General features: G+C 41.2%; 1 protein-coding gene and 1 non-coding gene across 15 annotated transcripts in view; both read left to right on the top strand.

The window, feature by feature from the left end:
• The window catches only part of pum1 (pumilio RNA-binding family member 1), a 137,000-nt gene that overhangs the window by 95,513 nt on the left and 22,187 nt on the right, over positions 1-19,300 (top strand). For 8 of the 14 annotated variants that reach the window (XM_069895305.1, XM_069895317.1, XM_069895316.1 and 5 more), the window contains 6 exons: positions 5,986-6,079; positions 7,693-7,812; positions 11,699-11,844; positions 13,556-13,694; positions 15,892-16,035; positions 18,435-18,728. In XM_069895305.1, the coding sequence (XP_069751406.1) occupies positions 5,986-6,079; positions 7,693-7,812; positions 11,699-11,844; positions 13,556-13,694; positions 15,892-16,035; positions 18,435-18,728 (937 nt within the window). The remainder of the gene's footprint in view (positions 1-5,985; positions 6,080-7,692; positions 7,813-11,698; positions 11,845-13,555; positions 13,695-15,891; positions 16,036-18,434; positions 18,729-19,300) is intronic. The other 6 variants (XM_069895312.1, XM_069895308.1, XM_069895310.1 and 3 more) reach the window with 3 other exon arrangements.
• LOC138742199 (small nucleolar RNA SNORD103/SNORD85) lies at positions 10,923-11,005 on the top strand. The gene has a single exon (XR_011343988.1). It is a non-coding gene; the product is annotated as a small nucleolar RNA SNORD103/SNORD85 (small nucleolar RNA).

Here is a 19,300-nt window from a genome sequence, read left to right as displayed (position 1 = left end):
ATGGTCTACCCTGACAACGGCGACAAGTTTGCACTAAACCTACATTAATGGTTCGTGACTCTATTCAAACTTGGAATCGAATTTATAATCATCTGTGTTTTCAGTTGATTGATCGGGCCAGGTAAGGAGAATGATACCCCAATGTCTTTTCAGAAATTCCAATGTGAATTTTGCTGTAACCTGCTTTGCAGAATTCTTAACTGCATGAAGCCGGATCTCCTCTCCTCTGCATGGTAATCCTGCATTGAGCTTGTGAACAGGTCGGAGCAGCCCTGAGTTGACAGATCTTGAGTGAAATACAGGAGAATCCCTGCCTTTCAAGAAATTTGCTCTTATGGAATTTATGGAGGAAAAAGTAAATTGACAATTTCTCAATACTGTGTTGTAAGATTTGGACATCACACCACCCCATCAATAGGGGTAGCAGTCACGTCAGACTTCTTCCATGGCCACATCCTATTCAATCTGACGTGAACAAGTGCAACACTTCTGCAATGTATTTTCTCTGACATCCTGAATTGTGGAGAGTCACAGTGGCCACATCTCTTTGATCAGATCCTTAAAATAATCTTTCAGCTTTTGGTCCCACTGTGACATAGTTAGTTACCATTCTCGCCTCCTTTCTCCCTTGAATTCTGATCCCACCCCTTTTCCTGAAGATTTCACTTAAATGAACATTTGTGCATCAGTGAAAATGCCTCTCAGGGGAAGTACATGGTAGCACTACATTCTGAGACCCCTGTTCACGTCCTCAGACTGGAGAGAATGTTGTTAAAGATGAACTTGCTGAGACTGTCACCTCAACTGACTTGATATCCAAATCTTATTGCCTCTCAATACTGTGACTAAAAATGAAAATTGATAGTGTTCTTTTGCATAAGCCTTATTCCACCCCCTACTCCCAGTGTAATGTGGGCTTCATTTGTTCAGTAGTACCACTATTTCAATAGTGGTAGATCACTTTGTCATCACAGTCTTAATGTGCAAAGAGAAAAAAGCATCCCAAAGGAACTCAGCCTGTCCTATAACATGGAATTCAATGGAAAATGGGGTAGCCTTACATAAATTGCAATATGGGCGGGTGGGGGGGGGGGGGTGGGTTGCAGACTGCACTGGAGGGGGTGACACCAAAATGGCAATAAAAATTTTTGGGCAGTGTTTAAGCAGAAATTTATTTTTGTGATATGGACAGTTTTCTAGGAATTTACTTCTTCTGTAACACAGGGATCGTCTATATTACTCATAACCTTACTGTATGAAAATTGAAATATTAGTTTTGGGCCAGACAGAATGCACATTTTCCTCCATTCCTTTTCTAAGAATTCTTTGATTCCTTGTCTATTGAGCAACTGACATTTTTCAGTTTTATTTCCTTGTAGTTGGGTCTATACCAGCACCTTCAATAACAATCTTAACCATATAACCATTTACGGAGTGGTAACAGGCCATGTCGGCCTTTCGAGTCCGCACCCGTTCACTAGAACAACTCCACTAGCTCAAACCTCCCGCTCACCGCCAATAACCCTCCAGCCCCCTCACCTCCATGTACATATCCAACCTTCTCTTAAATGACAGAAGGGACCATGACGCAACTATCTCATTCGGAAATTCATTCCATTCTGCCACCACTCAATGAGTGAAAAAGTCACCTCTAATATTTCTCCTAAAGTGTTGCCCCCTTACCCTTAACTCATGGCCTCTTGTTCCAACCTCTCCTGCCCTCAGGGGAAAGTCTGTTTATGTCCAGTCTATCAATTCCTTTCATAATTTTAAATACCTCTAAAAAGTCCCTTCTCAGTCATCTACGTTCCAATGAATAAAGTCCCAGTCTCCTAATCCAGATACTGTAAGCCAGGTAACATCCTTGTAAACCTTCTCTGCACCCTCTCCACCTTATCTATATCCTTTCTATAATTTGGAGACCAGAACTGAGCACAGTACTCACAACCTGGTCTCACCAATGCCTTAAACAGCTGTAGCATCACCTCCCATCTCCTATACTCTATACTATGATTTATAAAGGCTAACATACCATATGCCTTCTTTACATGGGAATCCACCTTCAGTGAAATCTGTACCATAACTCCCAGGTCCCTTTGCTCCTCTGCGTGCCTCAATGCTCTCCCCTTAACTCTATATGTCCTATTCTGGTTATTTTTTACCGAAATGCAACTCCTCACACTTGTCTACATTGAATTCCATCTGCCATCTTTCAGCCCTCTCTTCCAAACAAGCCAAATCCTTCTGTAATCCAAGAAAATCTTCCTCACTATCCATCACTCCCCCCTATTTTCGTATCATCCGCATATTTGCTTACCCAGTTAACCACACCCTCCTCCATATCATTAATATAAATGATAAACAACAAGGGACCAAGCACCAATCCCTGAGGCACCCCGCTTGTCACAGGCTTCCTACCTGACATACAGTTGTCCACCATGACTCTCTGCTGTCTATCTCCCAGCCACCTCTGAACCCATGTCACAATCTCTCTACTAATTCCTAGTGACTGAACCTTATTAACCTTCCATGCGGAACCTTATCAAAAGCCTTACTAAAATCCAAATAAATATTCACTACTCTACCTTCATTCACCTTTGTCACTTCCTCAAAAAACTCAACAAGGTTCGTCAAACACGACTTTCCTTTTACAAACCCATGCTGGGTGACCCTAATCAATCCCTGCCTATCCAGATATGCGTATATACCATCTCGAAGAATACCCTCCATAACCTACCTCACCACCGAAGTCAAACTTACTGGCCGATAATTATTTGGCCTATACCTACTGCCTTTTTTGAACAATAGAACAACATTTGCAATCCTCCAATCCTGTGGTACCACCCCCTCCTCCAGTGATCTTTAAAAAAATCACTGTCAGTGCCCCCGCTATTTGTTCCCTGACCTCCCTTAAAGTCCTGGGAAAAATTCCATCAGGACCAGGAGACTTATCCACCTTAATTGACCCTAGAAGCTCCAAAACTCTCGCTTTACTAACCCTTATCCTTTCTATAACTAAGCCCTTTGGCTCTCTTATCTCGTATAGCCCAATGTCCCTTTCCCTCGTGAATACGGATGAGAAAAAATTGTTCAATATTTCTCCCATCTCATACGGTTCCTGACATAGTTCACCGGTCCCATCATCCAGTGGACCTATTCTATCCTTAACCCTACTTTTACTGTTAACATATCTGTAAAAACCCTTAGGATTCGCCTTCGCCTTATTAGCTATGGACTCCCCATACCTTCTTTTTGCCTTTCTAATTTCCCTCTTAAGGTTCTTCCTGCAATCTAAGAAATGACCATACATCTCCTCAATCCCTTGTATTTTATATTTGGTATAGGCCTCCCTCTTGTCCCAAACCAACTTCTTAATTTCACCAGAAAACCACGCCACCCTCGAACCTTTAGTCTTCAGCCTGACTGGAACATAAAGATCCTGTACTCAAAATCTCACCCCTAAATGACCCCCAAATTTCCTCTACATCCTTTCCGGCAATAAGATCAGCCCACACAGCTCTCTGCAAATCCCTTCTCATTTCTTCAAATCTGCCCCCCCCCCCCCCCCCCCCGCCCCACTCGAAGACCTTCAACCTCAGACCCGACCTATCCCTTTCCATCATTAAGCTAAAGCTAATGGACGCATGATCACTGGATCCAAAGTTCTCTCCAACGCTTACCTCCGTCACCTGCCCCATTGCATTCCCAAACAACAGATCTAAAAACGCTCCCCCTCTAGTTGGCGTCTCAACATATTGCTGCCAAAAGCAATCCTGAACACAATGCAAAAATACTAAGCCAGCCTGCCATTTTACTGACTGCGTTTCCCAATCTAAGTTTGGAAAATTGAAATCCCCAACCAACACCACCTTATTTCTCCTGCACATCTCACCTACTTCCTTGCACATTTGCTCTTCTAGTTTCCTTTCCCCATTTGGAGGCCTATAATATACCCCCATAATAGTAACCTCACCCTTTTTATTTTTCTGCTCTACCCACACTGCATCCCTCGACGAGCCCTCCAGTCTACCTTGCCTCAGCACTGCTGTAATATCCTCCCTGACAAGTAATGCCACACCTCCCCCTCTTAATCCACCAACACTGTCACATCTAAAGCAGCGAAATCCTGGAACATTCAACTGCCAGTCACAACCTTCCTTCAACCACGGCTCGCTAATGGCCACAATATCATAATGTCACATGTCAATTCACACCTTTAGCTCATCCAGCTTCCTTACTACGCTCCTCGCATTAAAATAAATACATATCAGGGATCTCCTGCATCCTACCTTCTGCATATCCTCCTCTCTTCCATTCTCACGATTTTCACCACAGCATCTTTTTAGTACTTCCTGCTTTTCCTCCCTCAAATTATTCAAACTTGTCTCTTTCCTTAGCCTACTAACCCTCACCCTGCTGTCTTGCCTAACTTGAAACTCTGTCCCCAACCATACTAGTTTAACCCCTCCCACCCCCGACAGCCCTAGCAAATGCCCCTGCCAGGAGACTGGTCCCTCTGGGATTAAGATGTAACCCATCATTACGGTATAGGTCCCATCTTCCCCAAAAAAGGTCCCAGTGGTCCAAGAACTTGAAACCCTGTCTCTTGCTCCTCTCCTTTAGTCACGCGTTTAACCTCCACCTAATTCTATTTCTGTCTTCGCTGTCATGTGGCACAGGAAGCAATCCAGAGATTTCCCCCTTAGTGGTCCTCCTTTTTAGCTCCCTACCCAACTCCCTATACTCATTCTGCAGGACCACTTCCTTCCAACATCACAACCTCAGGCTCCTCACCCTCCCCTTTTAGGATGTTCTGAGCGCACATAGTCACATCCAGACCCTGGCACCAGGGAGGCAAACCACCATCCGGTTTTTCTTATCTTGTCCACAAAAACCTTTGTCTGTCCTCCTAACCATTGAATCCCCTATAACTATCGCCCTTTTCCTTTTATCCCTACCTTTCTGGGTCACAGAGGTTGACACCACACCTCTGCCCACCATAGTCTGACTATCCCCCTCCTCAGTACTCAAGGTGGAGTACCAATTTCTGAAGATTACAGGCTCGGGTGCTTGCACATGAACCTGACCCCCAACTGAAATTTTTTCAGTTGGCTGATAGGTCAAGGAAAACAGTGCATAGGCTGAAAGTGAGAGGAAAGAATCTTAAAGAACTGAGTTCTTCACATGATGTTTAATGTCAGCAAATTTGTCACAGATCATTTGAGGCAGATGCAATCGCTGAATTCAGGTAGGGACTGAATATGCAAGGAATCACAGGCACGATTCCAGTTGAATTAGTTAAGATGTGGTAGGCCATAGTCACCTTTGAGCAGAAAGCCTCTGACTAAATCAGCAGACATTGTGAGCCTTGAAAATTGAGGATCTGGTAGTAATTAGGCAAATGCAAATAAACAGTGGTGCAGAGTAGAATTTGAAGAATATATTTTATGTAATTAAAACAAAAAGTTCCACAAATATTAGGGGGACCCATCATTACTGGTTGTGAAACACTTGGATGGGCTTTATTTCAAAATTTCTCTAACATTACCAATCTCAAGAAAGTTGACTTGTGCAACTAAATGAAAATGCTTGTGGCCTTTGTCTCTGGGCTCAGGATGGATAACATATGGCAGGCAGCCTGAAAGCTTTTGGGAGATAATTTTGCTCTTTGTGGACTTGTGAGATCTTAACTGAGTAATGTGTCATTACCCTGTAGAATGAGGCTTTGTCTCTCTCCTTGCATTTATTTATATCAATGGTAAAATGCTGCTTTGTTAAAGAATAATTTTGTGGCTTGCTTTTCAGTTTTTTTTGAAGGGAAGGCAACCTCAAACTAACTTTTCTGCTTTGGTCACCAAATTGCTTCCACCTGTTTATTGTTAAATGGTAGTTTTAAAATGTAATGTAGAGAATTGGACAGTGTAGCAGCTAAGTTGGTATTGGCATTAATGTATCGCAAAAAAGTAAAACTTTCTTTTTGTTTAGCTTTTCCAGAGACAGAATGCATTGACGGTTCAGCAGCTGACAGCTGCACAACAGCAGCAGTATGCTCTTGCGGCCGCCCAGCAGCCTCACATAGGTAAGTCCTTGGTAGGAGAAACTTATTGAACCAGTCAGTGCCTCGACTATGCACCCAGCGAAAATCTGATTTTTTTTTGACCTTCAGCAGTTAGCATAATTTTCAAATTAATCTGTGCGAAATGTGGAGCAATTGACCTGAAGCTATGATAAGCAAAATAAATTTTCAGTTTGAAATACCTCGTTGGTATTTGCATGTAATGTGGCTATTTAATGTATGGAGTGGAGGAGAGTTGACAAATGGTTTTTAATAACCAGAATAACAACGTAATGTGACTTGAAATATAATTGGGATCTAGACTTGGTTTATATTCATTGCCTCTGGACCCATTGGGCATCCATTGAGATGTGTTGAGAGAGTAAATTTGTGCAAGGATGCTCAAGGCAGCTTTTAAAATAAATCTATTGGGAAGGCTAGGTAAGTGAATTGTCAAAGGATTTCAAAATCAAACTTTTAACTTATTTCTGTACATGTTTTAAACTAATTAATTTGGTTCATCCCAGGTATGATTACTATATTTAATTACTGTCTGGTACATGGCTAAAGGTAAATGGCTTCTGGAATGTAATATTTGCTTCCCTGTTCAGGCTGCAGCTTTTCCTTTTGAGGAATTTTCCAAATTAAATTGTGACGTGCCTCCTCGCCCCTTTTTTTGTTGTGTGACAGATTCTGAAATTCTAGTTTAATCACAGAGTCGTCGTACTAGGAAGTCAAAAGAAGCAATAACATTGCAGTCCTCTGGTGCTTGATTAACTTGTATATTTATGCAGCTTTAATAAATTAACATCTCAGGGTCAGAGGGAGCATCCTTGAGTTCCTTGTCCAGTTTTTTGATGTGATTTTTTTTTTACCTTCAAGAGGATATAACACACATTTTGCAGACTTGGGAGAACGTTCTTCAAAGCTAGTCCAGGGCGTCACCCACCACTTGACCTCTGCCTTGATAAGATTATGAAGTCCTTTTTATTCTAACTGAAGTATTGTATTCTATGTAAGCACCTGGCCCTCTGCTGGAAATCGTTAAGTATTGAGGGCATTTTGTGCAGTAGTGTGATTTGGACTAATTGTGATTGGTTGGCGTGAGGTTGTTGGAGCTGATCAGTGTTTGCAGCCTCTCAGCACAGGGTGGCTCATTAATCTGTCTTGGAAACGTATCACTGGGTGCATTTATCAACTGAAGCAGCAGAAAGTTCATGATGCTTTCTGTTTTAGTTACTGGTCGCCTTTGCCATAATTATGAGCCATACGTTTTCTTTTTGTTGCATTTGGTGTATCTACAAAATATTTGACCCTGAATTCTAATGTAGCAATTTTTTCTCGTGCAAATCAACAACATGAGGCTAATCAAGTTTTTTTCCCTTTAGGATACCATAATTTTCGATATTATTTTTTTTTGTTGTCATTGATTTAACACGTGTCAAATTTCTTGCATTCTAAAGGCCCTTGATTTGTGGTTGCACTAGTTAATCAACACTAATCAATATTGTTTAAAACTCCATGTAGAATAATCAAAACCAGAAACAGACAGTAACTGAATCACCACTCTTGTTTTAAACGAGATTGACATATGATTCCACATGGTTTTATCTGTGTTTTATTCCAATCTTACACAGGTATGTTTTCAGCCGGCCTTGCTCCAGCAACCTTTGTTCCTAATCCTTACATCATTAGTGCTGCCCCTCCAGGTACAGACCCCTACACTGCAGGGCTTGCTGCGGCTGCGACTCTGGCAGGTAAAAATTCGGCACATCATTTCAGTGATCTGACTGACGATAATTCGTAGCGCTGTTTGATCATTTGTACCCCTACTATAGGGCAAGAAATTAGTATGTGAAGGACAAATTCCAGCTTAGAACTGTTGTCCTGGAGAGAGAAAATGGGGTAGGCTGAATGAATGGCCTTACCTTGTTTTATCTCTGCTCCAGCGTCATGTTGGTAGACTGCATTGTAGCCACTTAAATTGATGGTCCAGCCCATGCAGTGTAGGGTTTCTTTTTTGGGTGGGCGGGGGGGGGGGTGTCATTTGTAATTAATCTGCATGCAAAAATATCAGTGATTGCTCAATGAATCTACGGAACAGGCTGCTCAGGCAGATAATGGGAGGAGAAAAGAATTCTTTGAAAAAAACAATTGGAACGGTAGAAGTAATTTGTGTCCTGGCATAAAAAACATTCGTATGAGGAACTGATCATTTTGGACCAATGTTGTGGATTTGCTTTTCCTTTTGGGCTTATGTAATCAGTGGGGTTGATGCCATGATTGAACATCAATCAGTCATTAAGCACGAGAATTAGTTGGACGTGCCATTTTTCAGTAGGTAATTCCATCGCTAATTACTCCTATCTGCAGTATTCTACAAAGTCTTGATGTTTGCGTTCATAATTTTTAAAATGTAGAACCTAGAACACCACAGGACTGGCCCTTTGGCTCTCTGCTGTGCCGACCCATATATTCCATTAAAAAAAATACTAAACCCTCCCTACCCTGTAACACTATTATTTTTCCATCCATGTGCCTAAGAGTCTCTTAAATGCTCCTAATGTTTCAGACGCCACCACTATTCCTGGCAAGGCATTCCAGGCTCCCACAACTTTTTTTTTGGGAAAAAAACACTCCTGATGTCTCCCCTAAACTTCCCTTCCTTCACTTTGTACATATGTTCTCTGGTGTTTGCTGTTCCTGCCCTGGGAAACCTGTTCACCTTATAATCTCATAATCTTGTAGAGCTCTATTGTCTCCTCTCATCCTTCTATGCTCCAAAGAGAAAAGTCTCAGCTCTTGTCTCATAATTTAAAATCCAGGGAATATCCTGGTAAATCTTCTCTGCACCCTTTTCATACCTTCCACATCCTTCCTATAATGAGGTGATCAAAACTGACACAATCCTCACCAAAGATTTGTAGAGTTGCAGCATGTCCTCTGAACTCTTGAACTCAAGTGTCCTTCTTAATGAAGCCCAATGTCCCATAGGCCTTCTTAACTGTCCCATCATTTAATGTCTACATTTAAAAGTTTGTTTTCAGGCTCTTTGTGAATAGAGCATCAAAGGAAATTTGCAACCCAAGCTCAGCAAGAACATTCACGTTGAATGCAAAATGTGATTATTGCTTGTGGCAAAGTGTTGGATTCAAAAAATAGTCCTTCCATCTTCGGCTCAGAAAAGGTAGTTTGAACGGAGATGATGATCTGTACATTTCAAAAGATGCATCGAACTGAAGGATTGATTTGACCGTCATATGGAAGCATGGTTAATTTGTTGAAGTCTTTGGATGCATTCTCCTAATGCCCTTTTTACTCCACGTGACTTTTAGTTCAGAAAGTTGCCTTTACCAGCGTGGATGGCTCCCAAACTTTCAAGGATGATGAATATTCTTCTTTGGCATTTCAGTCCACTGATATAGAATCCCACCGGAAGCTAGATCTTCCCTTCTTCATCCTTTTTGCCTTCCGTAGAAAACACTCCCCCTTTTGCTTCCTTTTCTGCTCATCTTCTCCCTGATTCTGTTGTTCTGTTCTCCCTCACTTACTATCACAATGCTCTGAACAGCCTTTCTAAGTGAGGCAAAGATTAATGTGCAACCTCTCCAACCTCATCTACTGCCATTTGGAGTTTCTGACGTAGCCGCCTCTTCATCAGTAAAACAAAATGGAGACTAGACAACCAATTTGCAAAGAATCTGTGTACAGTGCCCATCCCGAGTTCCTGGTTGAATGCCATTTCAACTCATCTTCCCATTTCAATACAGACTTCTCCACCCATTGCTACACTGGGGCCCATTACAGACTCCAGGAACATGTCTAATATTTTGCCTGGGTACTCAATTGAGTTTTTCAAAATCAGGTAACCCATTCTCCATACGCTCTCTCCTGGCAATCCATCAATCACACTGACATTCCCATTTTTGTCCTAACCCCTCCTGATTCTGTACTTCAACTATACATATTTCATACACTGATTCTGCTCCTCCAAAAAAAAATCTGGTTCAATCTGTCCTTCACCTCTCCGTGAATAGTTCTAATCATTACCTTCCATACTTTCAGATTCCACCACTTTGTATTCCCACTTACCTAGCAGCACTTTCTACCTTCACCCTCCCCTTCCCTCCCAATCTATCTCCACCTGCCTGTCATCCTTCACCCCCTCCCCAGTCCATATATCACCTTCTGGCTATCTTACCCCTCCCCCTACTACCTTTACCAATTTTTCCCCCCCCCTCTTAAATAAAATTTTTTAAAAATTTAAATTTCATTTACAGCATGGTAAAAACTGGATCTGGCCACCCAATCACACTCAAATCAACCTAAAACCCCATACGTTTTAGATGGCAGAAGGAACTGGAGCACCCAGAGGAAACTCACACAGGCATGGGGGGAACATACAAACTTCTTTCAGACAGTCCCAGATTTGAAGCCGGGTCACTGACACCGTTTTAGCGTCGCTCTAACCGCTATGCTAACTGCATTGCCCTGTGCTCTTGTGCTGATGCAGGGTCTCAGCCAAAAACGTCAACATCTCCTTGTACTCCAAAGATGATGCTCTACTTGCTGTCCATCAGTATCTGCAGTCTCTTGTGCCTACAATCTTGAAAGGACTTTATTTTGACATGATGACAAAAAAATCACACCTGTTTCTTTATTATAATTGCAGATGTTGGTTGCATTTGTGACAAACCTATTCAGTGTGCAGCAGCTAATTTCCATCCTCAATAGGATTATCGGCGAGAATTTACAAGGCAGAAGTTTCAGGTGCCAATGTCAAGTTTCAGATGTAGCTAACCCATTTTCACTGGCGCGTAGTAGTTTGTTCAAGTAAAGAACCAGAACATTTCAATGTAAAAAAAAGTCTGGCGATGATGACATTCTTGCCCTCACTGAGAATAGTGTTCAATAATGAAAAATTCAATCTGTACCCTAATCTGAGCCAGACTAAATATTTTGCTTACCTGAATCCACTTTTAATACCGCTGTTAATAGTTCACAGAATTGTTTATTAATGAGGTAGAAATTGATTGTAGTTAAGGAAAGGATCGAATAGATCAATGTTTCAGAAATGTGGAAAAGTAAAACTATTTTACCTGGGTGCTAGAAACTTCTGTTAATGTGATTTAAATTTGTATAGCTTGACTATGTTTAGGCTTTATTTATTTCTTATTTCCATTTCAACCCTTTTCAACAGGCTTGTGTGTGCCCTAAAAGTTCTGTCATTTATTTGCGATGTATTCAGTGGTTAACTTAGGCTGACTTAGCATAACAGGATTTGAGATTTTGATTTCATTAGTTGTCAACGTAAGCTTCTGTGTTTCGTTGAAACACATCTGTAATTGGTATGTAAATTGCAATGCAGTATTGATTGTAGGAAGCAATCCTGTTGTACTATTTTCGATTGATGTGAGAGTAAGAGGCTCCAATTTAAACTGTTTTTAGTTCAAGTTTGGCATGGACTGCTTTTGTTGCATTTTGAGAAAATATGATCCAAAGAAAGTCAGGCTTACTGTTTGAGGGACAAATACATTAGCTGAAATACCTTCAGTGAAAGCTCATCGGTAATATTTTTCACATAGATTTATTTCAACCCTGTAAATGCTCAACATTTTTAATTTCCTGTGTTGACTGTAATAGGTCCTGCAGTGGTCCCACCTCAGTACTATGGTGTTCCATGGGGTGTTTATCCAGCAAATCTCTTCCAGCAACAAGCTGCAGCTGCTGCAGCTAACAGTTCAGCAAACCAGCAGGCTGCATCACAGGCCCAGCAGGGACAGCAACAGGCAAGTCATTCATTTATTTACTGGCTTGTAAAAGAAAACTCGCAGTGAAATTGGGCAAGTGCTTGATGTTGGTCATTGATTTTTAACCATACTCTAGAGTTGCATAGTATTGTTATCTATAAGGCCCTTTAAGGTTTAGTATTTTGCTTTTAAATGATGTGGATCAAATGTGAGGTAAACCAGTTTTATAAACTTCATGAGCAAGCAATGAACTGCTTTAGGAACGCAGCAGGTCAGACAGCACCCATGCATAGAAATGGACAGTGTACATTTTGGATCAGAGCCCTTTAGGAAGATTTTTTAAAGTTAAATACATTTATAAATGGGAAAAGAAGCTGAAGGAGGGACCCAGAGGTGATAGGGTATAGGACTGAATGTGTGAGACTGCTTGGAAGAAATGTTAGGGGTGGGGGGGGGGGGGGGGGAATAAATAAGTACAGGAATAGGTAAAGATGAAAATCATGGAAGTGGGAGTTCACTTAAAATTAACATAGATTGTCCTTATGCTGTTTGCTTTAAGCCTGTCAAGAGGGAATGTGAGGTGAAGTTTCTCGGGTTTGTATTTAGCCTCACCCTGACAATGACGAGGTCAAGGATAGAAATTAGAATGATTGGGGCGTTTGGCTACAGAAAGCTCAAGTTTACCCCCACAGAGTTAAGGAATTTGGTAGTCACCCAGTCTGTTCTTACCTAGAAGGCCACACTGAATTTTGCTGAACGCTCTGAGGATCTAAACTTGAGCTTCTTGTTGCTAACCATTTCAACTCTCTCAACTACTTTTTGTCTTAGTTTTAATAAGGGCCTCGACCTGTAGACTGACCATTTCTGTCTATGGATGGTGCCTGACCTGCTGTGTCCCTACAGTAGTTCATTGTTTGTTCAGGATTACAGCATCTACAGTCTTTTGTGTTTCTTTATGAATGGCATGTCTACTTTATACTATAAATCCATTTGATCAGATCTGCTTACTCTCTCTTCTACCTGAAGAAGACTTCACTGTGCATCCTCTATTGCAAGTATATCCATCATTGGGGAGAGAGACCAAATGCATTATTCCAGGGAAAGTGTCATCATCACTCTGCATAATTGGGGAAAGTGGCTCTGCTCGATTAATTCCTCTGCAATAAAGACTAGTGCACTGTTTTTGTTACGTTCATTGTTTTGCTCTTTTACCATTGCCCCTACCCTCAAGTTTACCAAAGCATCTTCAAGGCAGCTACCTTTTGTAGAGTTCAGCAGTGTGCAGGTGATAGAATGGGTATTTTGTCTAATTGAAGTGCCAATCATGCAGGTTGCTTTGCCCTCAATAATTTTGAGCTTCCTGAAATTTGTTGGATCTAGCCAAGTGGGAATTACTCCAATGTTATGCTGATTGGTGGTTGTAGATGATGGAAAGATCTAGAAGTGTCAGAAGGTAAGTCACCCACCATAAGCTACCCAAGCTCTCACCTGCCACAGTTTTGCCATGATATTTATTCTGCCAGTCAATTTGGGTTTTTTATTAGGTGATGACCCCAGAATATTCGTGGGGTCCTGGCAATGGGAGCATTGATGAATGTCCATGCTGCGTAGTTAGACATTTGTTGATTTATCAGCAGAAACAATTCCCTCAGAACCATATGGTCTGCAAACTCTTCTGAATTCTTTTTATTGAAGATTCATTCTATGTGGATTAAGTAATGATTCGATGATCCCATACATTTTGTATCAGGTTCTGCGTGCTGGAGCCAATCAGCGGCCTTTGACCCCAAATCAAAGCCAACAAGGCCAACAAGCAGATAGCCTGGTAGCAGCTGCTGCGGTCAACTCAGCTTTAGCTTTTAGCCAAGGGCTGGCTACTGGAATGCCAGGTAAAATATTGATTAATTCTCTGCAACAGACATGCTTTGTTGGGGGTGGGAGGTGGGTGCAGGGCAAAGATGAATGGTTTGCAAGAAATTTGTATGAGAACAAGTTTAATGCTGTTATTTTTAGGGCATACTGCCAAGTTGAATGAAAGGGCAAACCTTAATTTTCTGATGATGGCTTATGGCAAACGATCCAAAGCACATTTCTGTCATGTGATTTAATTTATAGTTTAAGAGTTCAAAGCAATTTTTTGAGGAAAAAAATGTATATCTTTACTTTGAATGTTCCATTTTTGAGTAACTTGTGTTGTCCATTTTGGAATTGAGTTCCACATGCAGTGTGACTGGTTATTGATGGATATGTTATGTCAGCTGCAGCATGGAATCGAAAAGGAAGTGCATTTCTCGTTTGCACTTTTCAGTGTATTGAGGTCCAACTATAACACGCAATATTGGTTAATAAATTTGGAGGGTTTAAACACTTTTGAAGTTTTCTTTAACTCTTCTGGCAATGACACATTTGCCCTCATTGTTCAATCATGAGGCAGCATATTGTTTAGTGTTGTTGGCCTAATATACTTAAAACATGGCCCATTGTTCTTTGAATGTTTTAGTTTGTTCGCATGTGCTGAGGTGTGTTAAAGGGAGATGGTGATTTCCAGATTTGTTGAAACTACACATTCCTAGAGCCTGCAATTACCTAAGAACCATGTGTTTTGCCTGTGGTGAATGAGATACAGAGTATGGCCAGAAACTCTTGTTGCGCGAAATTAGTCTCCTACACACTCAGTTTGACTCCCATGCAATCTCTAAATTCACTGATGGCACAGCCATTATTGGCTGAATAACAGGAAATGATGAGTCAGAATGTCACATGGAGATTGGGAATCTGATTATGTAGTGCCTGAACTACAATCTTGCTCTCAAAGTTGGCAAGACCAAGGAACTTATTGTGAACTTAAGGGAGGGGAGACCAAGGGATGGTGGTAGAAAAGGTTAATTCCTGGGAATCCATGTATTGGAAGACCTCCCTTGGAGCCAGAACATCACAGCAATCGTGAAGAAGGCATATGCCTGCACCCCTACTTCCTAATAAGTCTGAGGAGATTTGGCATTTTGTCACGTACTCTTTTATCAAACTTCCACAAAATGTACTGGGGAAGTTAAACTGATTGGTTGCATCATGGTCTGGTTTGAGAACTCAAGTGCTCAGGAATACAGAAGACTGTCAAAAGTGGCAAACCTAGCCAAGTCTTATCATGTGCAGGGACCTCCAATCCATTGAAGACCTCAATGTGACACACTGCCTCAAGAATGCAGCCAACATTGTGATTGATCCCATCTTGCCCCCAGGCAGAAGGTACAGAAGCCTAAAGTCCAGCACCTCGAGGCTCAAGAATAAGATCAGACTTTTGAATCCTCCCACACTACCCAAAACATAAACCACTGGGATCATCCAAAAAAAATGATCTGCACTATTGAATTGTCACTTTTTTGTTCTTGCACTAATGGAAGATATGAATATTTATCAATATATCCTTTTGTATTTATTATCTCATTTACTATCTTGGTATATTGTAATTAATGTATACCATTTGTAATGGCTGTATTTTGCATACCTGTTTGGCCACAACAAGTAAGAGTTTTAGTGCATCTGTATATTGTACTTGTTATTGTAACAGTACTCTCGTTACTAATTTTGGGACAGCTGGGAGCTTCAAAGAAGGAATATCAAGCAGGTTAAATGCCAGGTGAAATGGGCACCAGGGTGGAGAAGAATATAGATTAGAATTATTGAAGTTCCACACTGGGCCTTGCAGATTAAGGTGAGAGAAGTGGAAGGGCCAGTGTATTTAAACAAAGGTCTGAGGGTTTGTTGGAAATAATGAATAGATAAATGAGTGGTTTTTTGTGTACCTTTAACAAAGTCAACAGGGTTTTTGGATGAATTAGCAGCTATTTGGATTGAAAGGTAAAAGCTTGGACAAATCAGTAATAGAAGAGTGAAAATTATGATTTGAGTTTTGAAACAGACAATCTAGGAGTGTGTAAGCATAAATAATTTTAAGAAATGAATTATGGAAGTGTAGTACAGTTGGACAGAATAAGGTTACTCTCCTGTCAGTCTTTCAGTCTTCACTGCTGGACTGTTTCCATTTGACATTATTGTTGTGTTACATCCTTTCACACCTTGTTTCAGGCTATCAGGTCCTTGCTCCAGCTGCTTACTATGACCAAACTGGTGCTCTTGTGGTGAATGCTGGGGCTCGAAATGGCCTGGGAGCTCCTGTACGCCTTGTCGCTCCTGCACCTGTAATCATCAGTCCATCCGCAGCGCAGGCAGGTAAGGCTGGCTGTTTGGTGAGAAGTCCGAAAGTAGATTGACAAGCGACAACTGTATTTAATAATTTTCACTGCTTGAAGCTGAACCCTGGAAGAACAATTGCCGCAATGCTTTTGTTGTCTGAATCCTGCAGTATTCTCGGCAAAAAAAAAGTTTCTTGTCAGATACTTCTGTGTCAGTACGGAGGGTTGTTCTCAATTTTGCTTATATTTTGTGCTCCAATTGAACAGTTCCAATTTAAATTAATTGCAAATTTGTTGCAAATTGGACCTTTTGCTGTTGTTTTTCAGCTATATATCCAGTTCGCCAACTTCCCAACCCACTGATACATGAGCTGTGCTAGCCAGTTGACCCTTTGATGATGAATTTTCTTTCACCCAATGAACACAAAATACAGGTAGACCCTGACTTACGACGGAGCTCGGTTCCGGGACTTCTGTAGTAAGTCAAAAATATCGTAAGTCGAGGTCTACCTGCACAGATCAAAAATGAGCATATGGTGACAGTCTTTTCAAGTATTCCTGCTATAAGCCACAAAAAAAAAGTCATTGAAAACTGAGTTAATACTCTCCAGGCAAACAAAAATAGGCTATAAGCTCGGATGCGCAGTTGGGGAGAGATTTGGATTGATACAGCGCAGCCACGTCACAACTTCTGAAACATTCCCTTTCTATTGTCCCCTTTCTGCTCCAATACATGTGCATCCTCTAGCACTAAAGCCCCGTGTTTCAATTTAAAATATTGCCTATTGTGTATACTGTATACATAGATAATTGATAATTGAATTGCTTTAGGAGATTAGCCTTGAGACCCAATCCTTATTGGGGCAATATTTCCAATTTCTAGTCTATGGTGGTGCTCTTCTACCATTGGTGTCATTTGACGCACATTTAGTTCTGACAAAATGATTTATATGGTGGGAGGCCATGTTTTGTTCAGCGAGCGAGTATATGTAGCGTGATCAACATTTCACACAAATAAAATTTCTTTTAAAATATGGGATTTGGATGAGGATGCTTTGATAAACTCAAACAAGATTGTAATACAAGTTGTCCATTTTTAATGCTGCCTTAATTTTTGCTTCGTATGAGGGGCTACTATAAATGAGGAATTGGTGGTTAAAATGTTCTTTCTTATAATGTACAATACAACTCCAATTATCCGAAAGGGGGGGGGGGGGGGGAGGAGAATGGGACCTGGCCTATATTGCATAAGTGGTTTTTTTTTGAGAAATTTTTTTTTAAAAACAGCCCAGGTGGAACAGCAAATCACTTGTATCAATGTTTAAACAAACAACAAGGGAAGGGTTTTAAAGCATTAAAATAATGTTTACTTCTCACAAAAAATTGAAGCTGCCGCCGATCACCGAGACGAACCCAATCGCCACTGTCGATCTTGACAAGAAACCCACCGCTGCCTGGGTGGCTTCCTGGGCCATTGGAACACTCACTAACGTTGGTGGTCTCCTGTCTCCCCGGATGCTGGAGTTCTGACTCTGAATCCTCTTCTAGGCCTAACGCACATGCATGAAGTAGGCTGAGGGGGGAGGATTCAGAGTCTGTGTTGGCATCCGGTGTGCCAGGGAAGGAGGGAGAGAAGGGAATGCCACTGAGCCTGAGGTCCCACTCCTGCCAGGAGGCCACTCTCCTTGATGACACCAGGACAAGGTATTCTTCCGACCACTTGCGGCTGGGAGACAATGGCACGCAGTTTGAGAGGGAGAGTTGGAGAGAAAATTTAATGGGGTAGGTAAAAATGAAATGGAAAGAGAGAGGGGAGGGAGTTAACTGAAAAGAGGACAATTGTCATTATGGAAAGAGAGAGGGGAGGGAGTTAACTGAAAAGAGGACAATTGTCATTATAATTTCATGTCAAGTGAATTTTTTTTTCAATCTGTGAAGTCAGTTTGGCTCCCTGAAAAATGAGATAAATGAGGATTTCTGATTTGTTTCGGATATTCTCATTCACCCAATTTTTAAAAAAATTGGATAAATGAAGATTTTGGAAAATCTGATTTCGGATAATCCGAGTTGTACTGTACTTCGTTGTTAGAAGTTTGTTTGATAACTACTGTGCTTTTCATATTTATAGATATGCACCCCTAAACATGTCGCCATAAAAAAATTTGTATTGTGCTATAGATGTCACAGTAGTTGTTTCTCAAACATTGTGGGATTGTTCACGTGAATGACATTGACAGGAGATAATCAGAAGCATACTGTTTCATGAGAGATTGCTGCTTTGTCATTTATGCATGACCTGCTAGTGCCTCTGTCAGTCGTGTTCCTAGAAAGCGGAGTGTTGATATGGACAAAAGTTGGTGTCCTTTGTATTTCATTGAAATTTCATTGCCAGCCTTTTTAACTCCTTGGCCTTTCAATAAATCTTTCGTGTTCCAGCAGTTGCTGCAGCAGCTTCCGCAAATGGTACAGCAAGTGGTTTAGCAGGAACGTCAAATGGCTCCTTTCGCCCTATGAGCAATCAACAGCCACAACAACAGCCACAACAGCAACCCGCCAACAGTTTGGCCTCAAACTCCTTCTACGGTAACAATTCCCTGTCTAGCACTTCACAGAGCAATTCCCTGTTCTCTCAAGGGTCTGGCCAGCCTGGCGGCACTTCCCTGGGTTTTGGAAGCACTAGTTCACTTGGGGCGACCCTTGGATCTGCGCTTGGAGGATTTGGATCAGCAGGTACATTTTTAATTGCAGTAGTACGATGCTAAGTGCACAACTTCAATGTAAAGATTTGCCCTGTGAGGCATATTACTGGCTTTTAAAGTATTTAAGGTGCTTGGAGACTCAAAGTACTATTTTCTTTTTAAAGATATTTTTCTACAAACAAAAGTTCCATGGTATAACCTTGAGTTTTAACATAAAAGATAATGGGTAACAATATGACACTTCACTTTTGCGTTGAGGCATCTTTGGCTTAATGTTAATGCATTTTCCCCCCTTTAAGCTAATATTTTTCCTTGTGAGTTGCACCATTGCAGTTCCTGTATTTCTCACCCTACTTAAAATGGAATTTCTGGGCATAATATATAGGAACCTATTTCTATACTGGGTATTTTCGCCTGTTTTAAGTAAATGCAGCACAGGAATTTAGCATGCCGACCTTTTGAGTTGCAGAAATGTTACACTTCATAAATAATGATTTTGCAAAATGTTCATGAGAATTGCAGCGAATTTGACCATTTGTTTGCAAAAATCGGACTATTCCTCCAGGATCCGTTGGACTGTAATTGAAGCCAAGGTGGTGGAAG

Source organism: Narcine bancroftii, chromosome 8 (genome assembly GCF_036971445.1).
Source record: "Narcine bancroftii isolate sNarBan1 chromosome 8, sNarBan1.hap1, whole genome shotgun sequence".
In the NCBI taxonomy this organism is placed as follows: Eukaryota; Metazoa; Chordata; class Chondrichthyes; order Torpediniformes; family Narcinidae; genus Narcine; species Narcine bancroftii.
The sequence above is the reverse complement of the archived record's forward strand: the minus strand, read 5'-3'. Positions and strand labels throughout refer to the sequence as shown.